Source organism: Corvus kubaryi, unplaced genomic scaffold, assembly GCF_017639235.1.
Source record: "Corvus kubaryi isolate FWS band 111438036 unplaced genomic scaffold, C.kubaryi_AGA036_p1.0 66, whole genome shotgun sequence".
In the NCBI taxonomy this organism is placed as follows: Eukaryota; Metazoa; Chordata; class Aves; order Passeriformes; family Corvidae; genus Corvus; species Corvus kubaryi.
This window is the reverse complement of record NW_024582054.1, coordinates 34352048-34366803: the sequence shown is the minus strand read 5'-3', so window position 1 is coordinate 34366803 and position 14756 is coordinate 34352048. Positions and strand designations below refer to the sequence as shown.

At 45.4% G+C, this 14756-nt stretch overlaps 1 protein-coding gene across 3 annotated transcripts in view; it reads right to left on the bottom strand.

Annotated features, from left to right (window-relative positions):
* Positions 1-13772, bottom strand: part of MAP4K5 (mitogen-activated protein kinase kinase kinase kinase 5) — a 55188-nt gene extending 41416 nt beyond the window's left edge. For 2 of the 3 annotated variants that reach the window (XM_042048461.1, XM_042048463.1), the window contains exon 1: positions 13329-13635. In XM_042048461.1, the coding sequence (XP_041904395.1) occupies positions 13329-13436 (108 nt within the window). In that variant the 5' untranslated portion in view covers positions 13437-13635. Of the gene's footprint in view, positions 1-13328; positions 13636-13708 lie in introns of those variants that run through there. The other variant, XM_042048462.1, reaches the window with a different exon arrangement.
* Between the last annotated feature and the right edge of the window lie 984 nt (positions 13773-14756).

The window sequence follows — 14756 nt, the reverse complement described above, 5'->3', positions numbered from 1 at the left end:
TAAGCCAAGCAGAGAGGACAGAGCCAAGCCAGACCTGCTCAGAGCAGATCCATACCTTGGTGTCAGGATGGTGTCAAGGGGAAGAATCACTATGCAGGCCCCAGTGTGGCTGCAGAGCTCCTCTGCCCAGCTCCCACTACTGCTTTCCAGTTTTGGAGTGAGTAGAGAGAGTGTTGGTTCCTCTCCCAGGACCAGCACACCCTAAAGCACCCTCAGAAGACTCCTAGCAATGGCACACAATCCATGGATTCTACCTCCTAGATGGTGCCTGAACCAAACCCACCCAGGTGCAGTTCTTGGTTTGGGGGGGTTCTATCCCTCTTTTGTGTAAGACAAAATAAGCAAAACCAAGCCAAAATTCCCCACAGCCCCATCCCAAGAAAACCTAGAGAGAGTATGAGACTGGGTAAGACCCTCCTGCCTGGTGCTGAGAGCGTCTCTGTAACAAATGCTGAAGGTCTGGGGGTGGATTAAAAATGTAAGAGGAACAAAGGAGGAAAGCTTAAAAAAAACCCCAAAAGAAGTAGGACAACTCTGGCAAATGTTAATGCCAAACTTACTGGATAGGCTGATTTGTGCCAGAAATCAGAAACAACTGTCACAGAATCTCAAAATCCCAGAATGGTTTGGGATGGAAGGGACCTCTAAAGACTGATCAGTGCCACCCCTGCCATGGCAGGGACACCTTCCACTGTCCCAGGCTGCTCCAAGCCCCAATGTCCAGCCTGGCCTTGGGCACTGCCAGGGATCCAGGGGCAGCCCCAGCTGCTCTGGGCACCCTGTGCCAGGGCCTCCCCACCCTTCCAGCCAGGAATTCCTTCCCAATCTCCCATCCATCCCTGCCCTCTGGCAGTGGGAGCCATTTCCCCTTGTCCTGTCATTCTAGGCCTTTGCCCAAAGTCTCTCTCCGTATTTTTTGGCTCCTTCAGGCACTGGAAGGCCACAATTAGGTCATCCCAGAGCCTTCCCTTCTCCAGGTTGAACAATCCCAAATCTCTCAGTCTTTCCTCACGGAGTGGTGCTCCAGCTGTCCCTCCCCCTGGGACACTCCACTCCTCACTGGAGGTTTGCTCACATCTGTGGCAGATGTCTAGCTACTCTCTAATGCTGGAAAAAGTCACCCGAACACCATTCCTAATTTTCAGGGCTGTGTGGCTTTTAGGAAGCAGAAAAGACCCCGAGGTAATTGTTCCCCCTGCAGTCTTCCAGCTGGGTTTTTGGAGATGGAGAGCAGTACCAGGCTCCTTTATAGTGGAAGGCACAGAGGCTTTCAGAAACTATTTCCCAAACAGAGACTTTATAGATTCAAGACACTAAAAGACAATCATCTCTTACAACCAGCAGTCATTACTTTTTGGGATAAACCCAAAATGAAGATTTACATGCTAATTTTAGTTTATTCTGTAGTGGCATCAGAGCCATCACGTTGGATCTCTGAGCTGAATATTGTACAAGGACAAATATTGATTTTGTTGGTGATCTCCAGATGGAGACTGCCAGTTCTCATCCCTCAGAACATGCAGCAGCACAAGGCAGGATGAAAAATTCCCAGCTGTCACTCCTTATTTCCACATTTACAGCACTTCCAGCTTCCCCTGTCAAAAGGACAGAACCCAGAATATGCAGAAGACCCAGGATTTAAATAAATTCCACATTAAAACCTGAATCCCAGATCCAGACTGGCACTCCTGATCACAGCTATAATGCAAATAAGGCTTAAATGTATTTACTCTTGCTGGCAATTGGTGAAATTCAGATAGTTTATCTCTGTCAGAGAATATTGGGAGCAGGAGAACCTACCTTTCACTCAGAGACTTCTGACACTTTCTTACTCAAGGCCAATTAACTCAAGCAATAAGGGATTAACAGCTCATTAATGATGCGAGGCCAACTCCCTTTATTCTCCAGAAAACCAGACTGAGGATTTCTATCAGCAAAGGGATTTTGCAGGTCTCAGTAGCCACTAAAACATTTAATTCTCGTCCCTGGTGATAATTATTGAAGGACAAAGAAGTGTGGCAATAAAGATAACAATAACGAAGCAAAGATCAATGCACATCCTAACATTTATTTAGGGGGAAAAAATAACAGAAGAAGTCAGCTATGTGCTTCCAAGCAGAGGTTGGTTATTCTCCTCGGAAATTTTCTTGGCAGATCATCTTTTACAAAATATTTGGCATCATCCTTGTAAAACTGGAAAGCTAAAGCTAGAAACAGACCCTGACCACAGAAATACTGTTTAGCAACTAATGCAGCACAAAAGATACAAACAAATACCACATGAGAAAAAAAAATAAATTAAAAAAGGCCCCAATTTTGACTCAGCTGGAGCAAAAACCAAAGCAGAAAAGAACCTTTTCAAGTCACAACTGTGTGCATTACAGTGGTTTGAAAAGCTACTCGAAATAGCTTGCTTTCCTGGGGAATAATAAACATTTTTGAACATAAGATCATGAAAATCAAAGAATGCCCATGGAGCTGCTGATATACTTAAAAATGAACAGATGCTCAACAGATTTACAGGCCAGAATATAAAATAGGGAAAAGAAAAGAGAGAGAAAAAAGAAAATATACCTTCAAATACATTAAACTATGAACCAAGATGGATTTTAAAAGGGTTTATTCACCAGAAGATAGGGAGAATGAATGTAAAATAATTTTATTGTATTCCTATGTTGAATGCATAGACCATGACAGAAAAAAAACCCCTCACAGTATTATGGAGTACAAACCCAAGTAACATTAAGAGATTATGTATTTCATCAGCTGCGGGGGAATTTATTTATTCCTTAGAGATGAAAGAACTAAGAGATGTGACAAACAAAATATTTGAAAGAAAATATCTATGTGTCTTCTTTTCACTGACAAAAAAAAAAAGAAAAAAAAAAGAAAAAAAAAAAGGGAAAAAAAAAAATCTGGTTTTCCAGGCAGAGAAAAAACAAATTTCTGAAGGAAAAGGCAATGGATTGATTTTTTATAATTAAAAACTAAGGAATTTAAGACCAGCATTTACTTCCTTACCAAAGAAAAAGGTATTTTTTACTGCTTTGTAAGCTAACACAGTGAGATGTGTCTCTTCAGAAAGGCAAAACTGAGGAGCCACCACTGGCATTTTAAAGGGAAAAAAATGGAATTTTGAGATTGCAAGTGTTATATGAAACCCTGCAAACCAAAGGCAAAAATCTGTATCAACTCCTTTTCCTTATCACAATTTACCTGATAGACTCTAGAGAGATTCAGGTGGAAAATGTAGATTTAAGGAGAAAAATCTACCTCCAACAAAGCTGTTCAGTAATCACCTCCTTAAAATTTCAGCTCCTCAGAGATGAACTCACAATTACAAAATTAAAAGGAACAAGCCATAAATTTGCTTTGATGAAGAAAACAGGTCAGTGTTTTGCTCTTTATTGTTGTTATTGTTAAATAAAACAGTGACCAGAACAGAAAGAATGAATAAAGAAGTTGTATAATTGAAGAAGTTAAAGGGAAATTAGCTAAAAATAGAAGCTGGAAGATTCTTTTTCTGCTCTACAATTAAGCTTTGGTTTGCATCTGGACTGCATCAATTGTCACCTTCTTGGGGTGGGAGATGGGCAAGATTTGATGCTTCTTTCTGATACCAGGACAGCTGTTTCTACTAAAATAAACCCCAGCATTCATTTACAGTCTTCATTTTATGGTGATAAAACAGCGACCAGCAATATTTCTAATTCAGGAGAAAATTCAAAATCAGAACCTGGAATTCTGTTGGAATAAACAGAAATGACATTTCAGTAGGTTTTTTAGTGAGGAAAAATCGAAGTTCTAAATGTGCTGGTACATGAAAAAAGTTACAGATAAAACAGGTTTTGCACTTCTGCTGATGAAGTAAAGAGGAAATATGCTGCCATTTCATTACAGAGGATAACTGAAAATCGTGCAAGTTATCTCATCCTCTCACACTTTATTTTTAGCCAGAACAGAGGAAAAAAACTGGTCTGATTTATTTTATTATTGTTTTCTTAATTTTAACTGATTAACTCATGTAAATGATGCCACCTGAAAACAAGACTTTGCCAAGATGTCACTTGAAAATAAGAATCTTTTTTCTACAATTTCACCTACAGTGATCGAGCTCCAGTTTCACTTCGGTCCCCTGATTTCAAGCACTTGGCCAGTGACTTCCTCACTTTACTTTGAAAGATGAACCAAAACCGTGCTCTCAAGTAATATATCTTATTACATAATTAGAATATTCTGGTAAATTGGGCCTGATGATTTAAGTGGAATTTTAAAAGAAGTATTTTTAAATTTTAACACACTTGAGAACATTTTCCATCTTGCCTCATTCCTCTTGTCTATTTATACTCTAGTTTCTTGATCCTGTTTCTATAGGGTTTTTAATTCACCTTTGCTTGATCCCTGGGGAGGGCCCATCCCTCCATCCCAGGCCGGACCCTCGGCTCTCCCACTGCTCCCATCTCCAACGAACATAATGCTCTCCCTCCAGCAGCTGTGTGCATTTTCCATGGACCAGCCTTCCCCAGCCAGACACCACTAAGGAATGTGCTTGAGAGAGCCAGAGGAAACCGTGGTAGAGACTCTGTGCAGCCTGGCTGCTTCCCTGTTCCCAAAACTATCCCTCGGCTCTGCTCGAGGAAGCACAACAAAGCACGCAGGGAAAGTTCCTTCTAAAATCATGGAATGGTTTGGGTTGGAAGGGACCTTGACCACCACCTCGTTCCACCCCACTGCTGTGAGCAGGGACACTTCCACTACAAGGTTGCTCCAAGCTCCGTCCAACCTGGCCTTGAACACTTCCAGGGATGGGGAATTTCATATAATGCTTTCATGGAGCAGAGCCACAGCCTGTCCTCCTCCTCCATCCCTGCTGGAGCTGCCTCGAGCCAGCACAGTCAAGACATCCCAATGCAGGATTTACACAAACCTCAACACCCACGGAATGAGAAAAAGGAAAAATCCACATTCATGTGCCCTGAACAGGCAGCTGCTTGATGGATCATGAAACCAAAAAATCAAGATCTCCTTATCCATCCTCAGGAATCCCTTTGTCCTGTTTGATACTGTGAGCCACATTTAAAAACAAGACTCTCAGGACAGGAATTGTTTGGCAAAGTTTAGAAGGCTCTGTGTTAATCCAGAAGTTATTCCTGCCTCTTCGTAATTAACCAAGAATCAGAGGATCAGAGCTCAACCAGTACTTTAAATTTAATCACACACATGCCTGAGAAAACGAAATGGTTTCATCAGAAACTGCTCATCTGGGGACTCTCTGGGGTCTCGGCTGTGAATATCTACAAGGGACACATCAAATACTCTCCCTTTACTCACTGTAGACCAAATGCTTCCAAATTTCAGCTGCTGTTGTTTCCCAAGGCCTCATAAATAAAACACAAATACCTGAAGCTCTTCCATCACTGAGAGCAATGAGCACCCATCAGGCACTGCTTCCTGTCAAATCTTAATTCTTTTAGTTTTATCAAAAGAAAATACACCCATAGAAGATGGTATGGCTCCCCCTTTTACTCTTTCTACCTACCATGTTTGCATCTCTGTGCCTCTACAAGAGACTTTACCACATATCTTCCCACGGGATTAATGACTAAATCCCCCAAATATCTTTGGGAGCCTGATGTTTATAACTCAACTCCGATCTTGCGCTGTCTGTATGTCAAACAGCAAGTTAAGGCAAACATAACTCAATTCTTTATTGTTTCAACAGCAATGATCAGCAAAGAATCACACACAGAGCTGAGAACAGGACAAAAATACAGCTTTTTGGGGTGGACCATCCCCTCAACTGTGAGAAGAAGTTATGCCTTTAATGCTGCACAAGACAAAACTACTTAAAAAGATCCCCTTAGGAATGATTTCTTATCAATAAGATAACAGAGTCCCTCTGCAATAACCTCTTCACTCTGAAGAGAAGCAGCACTTGCCTTTCTGGAATGTCTCAAAATTCACATTTCAAACCCCCTACAAATCCAGCTTTTTCACACTGAGCTGAAAATATGGTTCATTCAGTTTTCTTTTTTCAGACATTCTTTCTCCAGCCAAATCTTCCTCATCTCTATGAAAACATGAACCTCCCAGACACTATATTCATGCAGAAGACACAAAAATACACTTGGGGGAGGAGTAATTCCAACGTGCCAAGATATCAAATCTGGCATTAAAGATGCCATTTTGAAGGATCAATAATGCAGCAGTTTTGGACACCAGGACTGGGATGTTCTGAGGGTATCCCTGACTACATTTGTGTGATCTTTTTACTATCTTTAGAAGAACAGAAGTCAGTAGAAATACACAGAGCAACACATAGGATAAGGGACTAGGTGAAAGTACTGGAAGAGGACAATCCTGGAAGCAATTCTGTTGCTCATCCTCTCATGTGCTCTTTCACTCAAGCTCCTGAGATACAGTCAAGCTGCAGCTTCTCCACACAGTGTTTTCCATCCATCATGGAAAAAGGTAAGCTTTGGCTGAGGAGGACACTGCTGACAATATCCACTGTGCTGGATGAAATGAATCACTCCAACACCTGGGTGAAAGAATTTAGAAAGCTGAAGAGCAGAACAGAAACCTCTATGTGCCAAACTCACAATTTTTTGTCCACCTAGAAAGGAAGAGTTTATCCAGCCCCCATATGTGATTTTTTATTGGAAATCCAGAACGGATCTGGGACCAGCATAACTCCCGAAATCAAAGGCTGCTGTGTCCACCAAACCTTGCTCAGTGCTCTTACTGCTAAGAATCCTTCAGAAACTGGGACAGAATTCTTCTTTGGAAAATTTAAAATCCAAAAACCTAATGAAACGGCAAAGTGTGAGGAAGTCACAGAATCCCGTAATGGTTTGGGTTGGAAGGGAATTTAACACCCAACTCATTCCATTCCCTGCCATGGGTAGGGACACCTTCCACTATCCCAGGTGGCTCCAAGCCCCATCCAACCTGACCTTGGACACTTCCAGGGATCTAGGGGCAGCCACAGCTTCTCTGGGCATCCTGTGCCAGGGCCTCCCCACCCTCCCAGCCAAGAATTTAATCCCAATATCCCATCTAACCCTGACCTCTGTCAGTGTGAAGCTATTCCCCTTCATCTTATCACTCCATCTCCTTGTGAAAAGCCTTGGCAATCTCAACCACAAGGCATTGAGATTGCCTTGAGCTGAAGAACAACTTCATGAATATGGAGATGTACCTGTTTTGCATCACTCTGAACTGGAAACACTTTGGGCTGATGCTGCCTCTCCTCTTCACTCCCAGCTCTAAGCAAGCAGCAGGTGCCAAACACAGCTAAAGGTAGCAGGGAAGGTTGTTTTTCCAGCTGGAATGAGGACGGACAGTTGCTGGTGTCAGCGGAACGCGCTGCCAAACTCCGTCACGGCCTTGCTGACAGGAAGAGCTGCTCCCTCTGACAGGGATGATCTGTGAGCTTCTACCACGCACCTCTCTGACAGAACTGGGGCTCAGCCACTCATCCCAGAAATCCTGGATGCTTTCCAAGTTATCCTAATGTTGGCAATGAAAATGACCGTTGCATCTTCTGGAGAGAAAGGAAGCAGATCCTGGCAGGCAAATGTTCTGATCTTTGATCTGTTCTTCCCTCTCAGGTCTCTGTTGTTGAGGGGTGGGTGGTGTGTGACTTGCACTGTTTGCTTCCTCTTAATGAATATCTCACATTGAGAAGAAATTAGACCTTATTTTAAAGATTTTGGAGACTGCCTGCTCCTCAAAGTAAGAGACAGGGAGAAATAACCATAGGGGAAACACTACTCCCACCATGTAACTTCCCATTAACAGAAACCACAGAATTCCAGAATGGTTTGGGTTGGAAGGGACATTACAGATCATCCAGTTCCATCCCTGCCACCTTCTGCTATCCCAGGTTGCTCCAAGCCCCAATGTCCAACCTGGCCTTGGACACTTCCAGGGATCCAGGGGCAGCCACAGCTTCTCTGGGAAACCTGTGCCAGGGCCTCAGCTCCCTCCCAGCCAAGAATTCTTTCCATATATCTAACCTAAATTTCCCTTCTTTCACTTTGAGCCCATTACTCCTTGTCCTGTCACTACAGTTCCTGGTAAAGAGAAACATGAGTGACAGGATGTAATATTTAATGCCAAGCAGCTTGGAACATTCCACATCAAAAACCAAATCCTTAATAAAAAAAGCTGTTACAAACATTACAAATGGAAATGCAAAGGTTTCACCTTCCACTCCTGAATATCCTCACAGAGGGTGTCAACAAGCTACTGTGCATCTTAGCTCTCAAAAGAGAAATCCTACTGACTGCATCCTAAAACAAAAGTGTGCCATTTCCCAGAAGAGGAACTCCACAGCAATAAGAAAAAACTCAAGAGCACTGGTTTGATGTCATTCCAAACACCCTTCACATGGAAAAAAGAGCACACGGAGTTCAGGCACGGCTATAGCAAACACTGCTGACCAGAAGGCTTTGATTTGCAGAGGAAGAGTGGAATCCCCCAACATGACAGATGTTTTATGGTCATTTATACGTGGAAGCAACCTATATTCACCAGGGACAGAAGTGCTGAGTCAGGGATGGCCAAACCCAATTGGTCTGCAGCTGCCAAAACATATTTGTATAAAGTTGGGAATATGTGATTAAAAGCTGTCACAGCCATAACTCTTCTCTGGTATCAAAAAAAACCTTTAATACTCTGTTCTTAACCTGTTGACTTAAGCAGTAAAACACTTTAACTGATAAACTTTCATTATCTGAGAGATTAAAATGACATTGAGAATTATTTTCTAAGCATCGAATACAGGTTCTCAACAGCCTTTGGCTGCACCAGGAATTATAATCCAGAGCTCTGAGAACAAGGCAGTGACCACACAAGCAGGGTTGAAGCCTGATTCAAACTGGACAGAGTCACACTTTCATGGCAACCTTAAAAAAAAAAAAAAAACCACAAAGAAAGTAAAACAAATCTTTTTGTTGTTTAAATTGAATTTGAGCAGAGTCTGTGTGTGCCACAATCCAATTTCACTGCTCACTATTTTCCAGCAGCAATCAGTGGCAAAACACTGGAGGTTTCTTCTAAGTTAATGCCTTTATTTGGTGAAGGAGATTAAAAAATAATGATAATAATCTCAAGAGAAGAGAGACTGAGCAGGTGACTCCAGAAAGAATGAAATTTTCATGATATTCAATAAAAATGCCTCTCTTGTTTACAGGCAGTTTCTGCCATTAATTTGGTACATTCCTTGTCCCTTGTGCTTACTTTTAAAGAAAGCCACTGTGGCACTGCTCACAATCCTGCTTGGAAAACCCCAAACAAGCCAGCTTTAGAATTGCTGCACAAGGTCATGTTTGATCATCGGGGAGGACAGACATCCCGCTATTCATCCCGCGGGAGCGGCCGGCCCAGTGCTGGGCCCGGCACATCCATGGCCTTCCAGCTCAGCTGCCAAACAACAGCATTCAACAAGGATGAATTTACATCCATTTACATCAACCACCCTTTTGTTCCCCTCTGCAGAACCAAGGATCAGTTAAAACTCTGTTTGGGGCACTTGGAATGAAAAACACAAAAAGCCAAGCCCTGTGAATGGTTAGGATGGGAAGGGACCTTAAAGCTCATCCCATTCCACCCCGCTGCCATGCACAGGGACACCTTCCACTAGCCCAGGTTGCTCCAAGACCCCTCCAACCTGGCCTTGGACACTTGAACATTTCCCCATAATCTCCCCACCAAACTTATTCAGAGCCATTAAGAAATACTCCAATAAAAAAATCCACACAGGAAATTTCAGGAAGGACGAGCAGCAACAAATTATCCCCCAAATACAACTCTTGTTTTCCAAAGTCCCTTGAGGACACCAAGATCCTCAACTACACACAACTAAATGACTGGATGTCCTGATGCAACCAAATTCCACAAGTTAAGCAAAACAGGCCAGTCTTACGCTATTCCAAGTACCTCCAGAAAATACCACGGACTGCAGAAACGCGTGCTTATACAGCTGATGGCGTGACCTTGTTATCAAACCAGCCTCAAACAAATCAGGACTACAAAGCCCTACTGAAAAGCTGCAGGTTCACTCACAGGTCATGCTGGTGTGAAAACCCATCCTGGGAAACATCTAACCACACTGGGAATTTACCTGGGATGGGATCTGACCAGCCACTTCCTAGTGCTGGAGGTTAAAATCCATTTACAGTCTCCAGCAGCTTTTTAAAATTTTCTGCTCCAAGACTCCAGTCAAATGGTGTTTCTCCATTAACCACACACACACAACATCTATTTCAGCAGGAAACAGAAGCAATTCAGAGTGCAAACAGAACAAATTTATGTCATTTTTAAACACTGCTTCGAGATGTTCATTTTTATAACCACAGTGGGAAGACCTTTCCAGGAAAGCCAGAGTAGATTTGTGAGAGAGTAGGGACAAAAAAAGACTGGTTTTTAATCAGCATATTATTAAGTTCCAGTTCTCATCTTTGTTATTACAGCCTCTTTCACAAGTCAGTAATTCAAGATACCTTGGTGCAATGCTGTAAGGGATAAATTATTCCAATGGATCAGAACTGGTTTGATATTAATATCCTCTATTAAAAAGAAAAAAGCTTTCCCACCACAGATGAGACAACTAACAAGTTAGGATTGTAATGGAAATTACTTCCAAGACTGCTGAACCCAAACTTGGATCTATTTACACAGGCTGTGAATAGACAAGAGTTTATTTACAGATGGTTTCTCCCCAGCCCTGAAATGCATTTTGGGGAAAAAAAGATATTAAAACAACATCAACAACCCAGCACTTAGGAGCAATCCTACAATCAGCCATTTGTGTGCCATGTGACAGACAAGAGAAATAAACCCCACAAACAGTAAGAAAACACATCTCTGTGTTAAGCCTTCATGGTAGCAATGAAAAGCAAAGTGGGCAGGAGAATTTTGGAAAAGCCTTAAATATTCTTCTGTAACCTAATAGTGAAGAGAAATATTTGCTTAACCTCTGCCTTCACCATCCAAAAAAGAGCCAATTTACTCTAAAAGCTACCAAATGCCCCAAGAAGAATTTGAAGCATTAACCACCACCACCAAAAAGCATCTGAGGAAGAGGCAGATGTCCCACAATCAGAGAGGCTGCCTGGCTTAGACATCCCAAAAACAACCGTGCTGGAGACGCTGGTGACTCATTATTAGTGAAGGAGCAGAGAAACCACTTGAAGAGGTGAGGGGAAAATTCCATTTTAATTTAAGAGCACTCTCCAGCAAACCTTTCCTGAGCTCTGCAACATAGAAACACTTGGATATTCACTAATAAATGCATTTTATAAACACTTCCAACAGCCCTCAACGAGTACAAGGTGTGCCATCTGCACTGAGACTTACCAGGGACTAAGAAAAATGAAAGTACAATGTTTATATGTTAAGTCCTTTCAAGAAAAAAAAGGTTTACCTTTTAAGATTATCATAACATCAATGACTTTAAAAAATAAGTTTGCTGTGCATATTTGTCATAAGAGGCAGTGCCATCTGATTCAGTATTCCCTTGATAGAGTTCCTCCCTGTTGCAGGCCTTTACAAAAACAAAGAGCAAACCAATGACCTAGAAACAAATGCAGCCTCTCAAACTACTCTAAACTCATTAACTTTATACTTGTTTCAGACTCCTAACAACGTCTGAAACGGCTGCCAAAAACTTTGATTTAAATTTACCAGGCTGCACGAGGAGAAAGTTTGGGTTTATTCCTTATCTGAAACCGTTTCAGGAGTGGAAGGCACATTCTTCATAGCCCAGAGTGGAGGGGGGGGCAGAGGGTTGTGGGTTTTTTGTTTAAAGGGGATGGATGTGTTTACATGGCACGGAGCAGAGCCATGCATCCAACCCAGCTCCGGAACCGGAAGCTGGATGACATGTCAGCACAGCTCTCCACTAATTACCAGGATAATGAGAAGCAGAATATTTCTTTTTCCACAAAGAGATGACACAAAAACATTTCCCTGCAATACAACTAGTTATTTCTTGTCGTGCTGCCTGGTTATTTCTTGTCATGCTGCCCTGCACTGGGCAAGCACACACAAACAAAGCAGCTCAAGGTATGCTGAGTTCCAGATTTATGACAGCTGAAATGTTCTTTTAAAGGATTACTGCTAGAATCCCTAGGAAAGAAGTTCACTGATCTGTGCACAACACTGTAGGAGAAAAAAAAAAAATAAAAGAGGAAGGTAAATACGCACCACAAAAACTTTTAGAAATAACTCCCTGAGGTCACAAGTAACCATTTCAAAGGGGTGGTGGGAACAGGATCCATCTATAAAATTTCAATTTGAGCATTAGCAAAGAGCCCTCCCCCAGCAGAAGCAATTACTGCTGCCTTTCATGTGGCACAGTAACACACCCTCCCTTGCACACTTGGCTGTGTCAGGTCTATTTTAAACACACTCAACAGCACTACAAAGGAGAACATCACACAGCCTCCCTCTCCATGCAGCTGAACACGCACATTGCCAAGCACAGGTTGAAACCTTTAAGGCTTTCTTTACAATCCACCCAGACCTAAAAGCTGCTGAGCATCCCTGAGGTATGAGGAACATCCCTGATGTTTGTGGACAGAGCTCCTATGAGAACACACCACTGCCTGCACCTCCTGCCCCCCATGCCCGTGGTTCTGGCGATGTGCACACCAGGACGGAATTACAGAATCCCAGAATGGTTTGGCTTGGAAGGAACCTAAAAAATCACTCAGCTCCAATTCCCTGTCATGGTCAAGGTCACTTTTTGTATGCACCATTCCAAGAGCATCTACTTGATGTGCTGCACTAACTCTACCTCGTACTGGAGCTCTGTTCCAGCTTCTGAAGAGCTCTAATCTGCTTCTGCCTTTCACGGGCTATTATTAACCTCGAGGATAAAGTGGCACCCTTTTAATCAGGTGCTTTAACTGGATGCGTTCTGCAAACAGGTATAGCCAAGAGATATCCTCTACCTCCTTGGGCAGTAACGTGGGAAGTATCGCCCGCGATATTCACCAATTCAAACCTCCAAGAAGGGGCGGCGGTTAAGAGAGACTCTTCTCTGGTGCTGCAAGCACAGAATCCCAGACTGGTTTGGGTTGGAAGGGACCTTCAAGATCATTCAGTCAAACCCCCTGCCATGGGCAGGGACACCTTCCACTATCCCAGGTTGCTCCAAGCCCCATCCAACCTGGCCTTGGACACTTCCAGTGATCCAGGGGTAGCCACAGCTTCTCTGGGCACCCTGTGCCAGGGCCTCACCTCGCTCACAGTCAATCCTTTCTCACACAAGTAGGAATCCTCCGGCTTTGCCAGAGGCGGCCCCCCCCGCCGCTCACCTTGTACACGTCGCCGTAGGTGCCGCTCCCCACCCGCTGGATCAGCTCGTAGTCCTGCTGCGGGTTCCGCCTCAGGATATCCCCGCTGGCCCGCGCCGCCGGCTCCATGTCCAGCGCCGCGTCCCCGCCGGCCCCGGGATGCTCCTAACGCGGCGGCCCCCGGCCCATGGCTCCTGCGGCGGCAACGGCGGCTCAGGGGGGCTCCAGGCGGCCCAGACAAAGGCGGGCGGGCAGCCGCGCCCTCCGCGGCTCCCGGGGCTCCCCGGGGCAACCAGGAAGCGCCGGAGCGGACGGGGAGCGGGGCCGGGCGGGGAGGGAGCTGCGGTGCCGCCGGCGCTGCGGCCCGTCCGCCGGGGCGGCCAGGCCGAGCCGGCTCCTACCTGCGCGCCGCAGCCCTTTGTCCCGCCGGGGAGGGGGAGCACCGCCGCCGCCTCCTCCTTTTCCTCCTCCTTTTCCTCCTCCTCCTCCTTCTCCTCCTCCTTCTCGTTCTCCTTCCGCGGCCGAGCCAAGCCGGGTGTCGCTCGGGTCGGGACGGGACGGGCCGGCAGCGCCTCCGCGCCGCCGCAGCGCCCCGGCGCGGCCAACGCCGGCCCCGCTCCGCTCTCGGCTCGGCTCCGCTCCCGGCTCGGCCTCGCTCCCGGCTCGGCCCCGCTCCCCGCCCGCTCCGCTTCAGGCTCGGCCCCGCTCTGCTCCTGCCGGCCTCGCTCCGGGGAGCCGCTGCCGTGGGGCTGTTACCGGGCGCTGCCCTGCCCGCGACCCTGTGGCCGCCACGTCCGGGGCTCATGGAATCTCAGAGTGGTTTGGGTTGGGAGGGACCCTAAAACTCATCCAGTGCCGAGCCTCTGCCTTGGGCAGGGACACCTTCCGCTGGACCAGGTTGCTTCAAACCCCATCCAACCTGGCCTTGGACGCTTTCAGGGATCCAGGGGCAGCCACAGCTTCTCTGGGCACCCTGTGCTGGGGCCTCACCCTCACGGCCAAGAATTCCTTCCCAATAGCCCATCCAACCTAAATCTACCCTTTTTCAGCTTAAAGCCATTCCCTCTTGTCCTGTCACTGCAGACCCTTGTCCCAAGCCCCTCTCCAGCTCTCTTGGACGCCCTTTAGGCCCTGGAAGGGGCTCTGAGGTCTCCCTGAAGCCGCCTTTTCTCCAGCTGAACATCCCCAGCTCCCTCAGCCTGGAGCAGAGGGGCTCCAGCCCTTGGAGCATCTTTGTGCCTCTTCTGACCCTGCTCCAACAGGTCTTCATTGAGGAAGTACACGTGTGGGGACAGGCAGGACTTTTAGCCTGTACCCCTCTGTTTGAGGCAGGAAGAAAGGCCCCAGTTTGGCTACACCACCTATATATTATATGTATTTATAGCCACACATATGCTTGTACCAAACACCAGGCCAAGCTTTCCATCTTTCACACCAGAGGCTGGGATG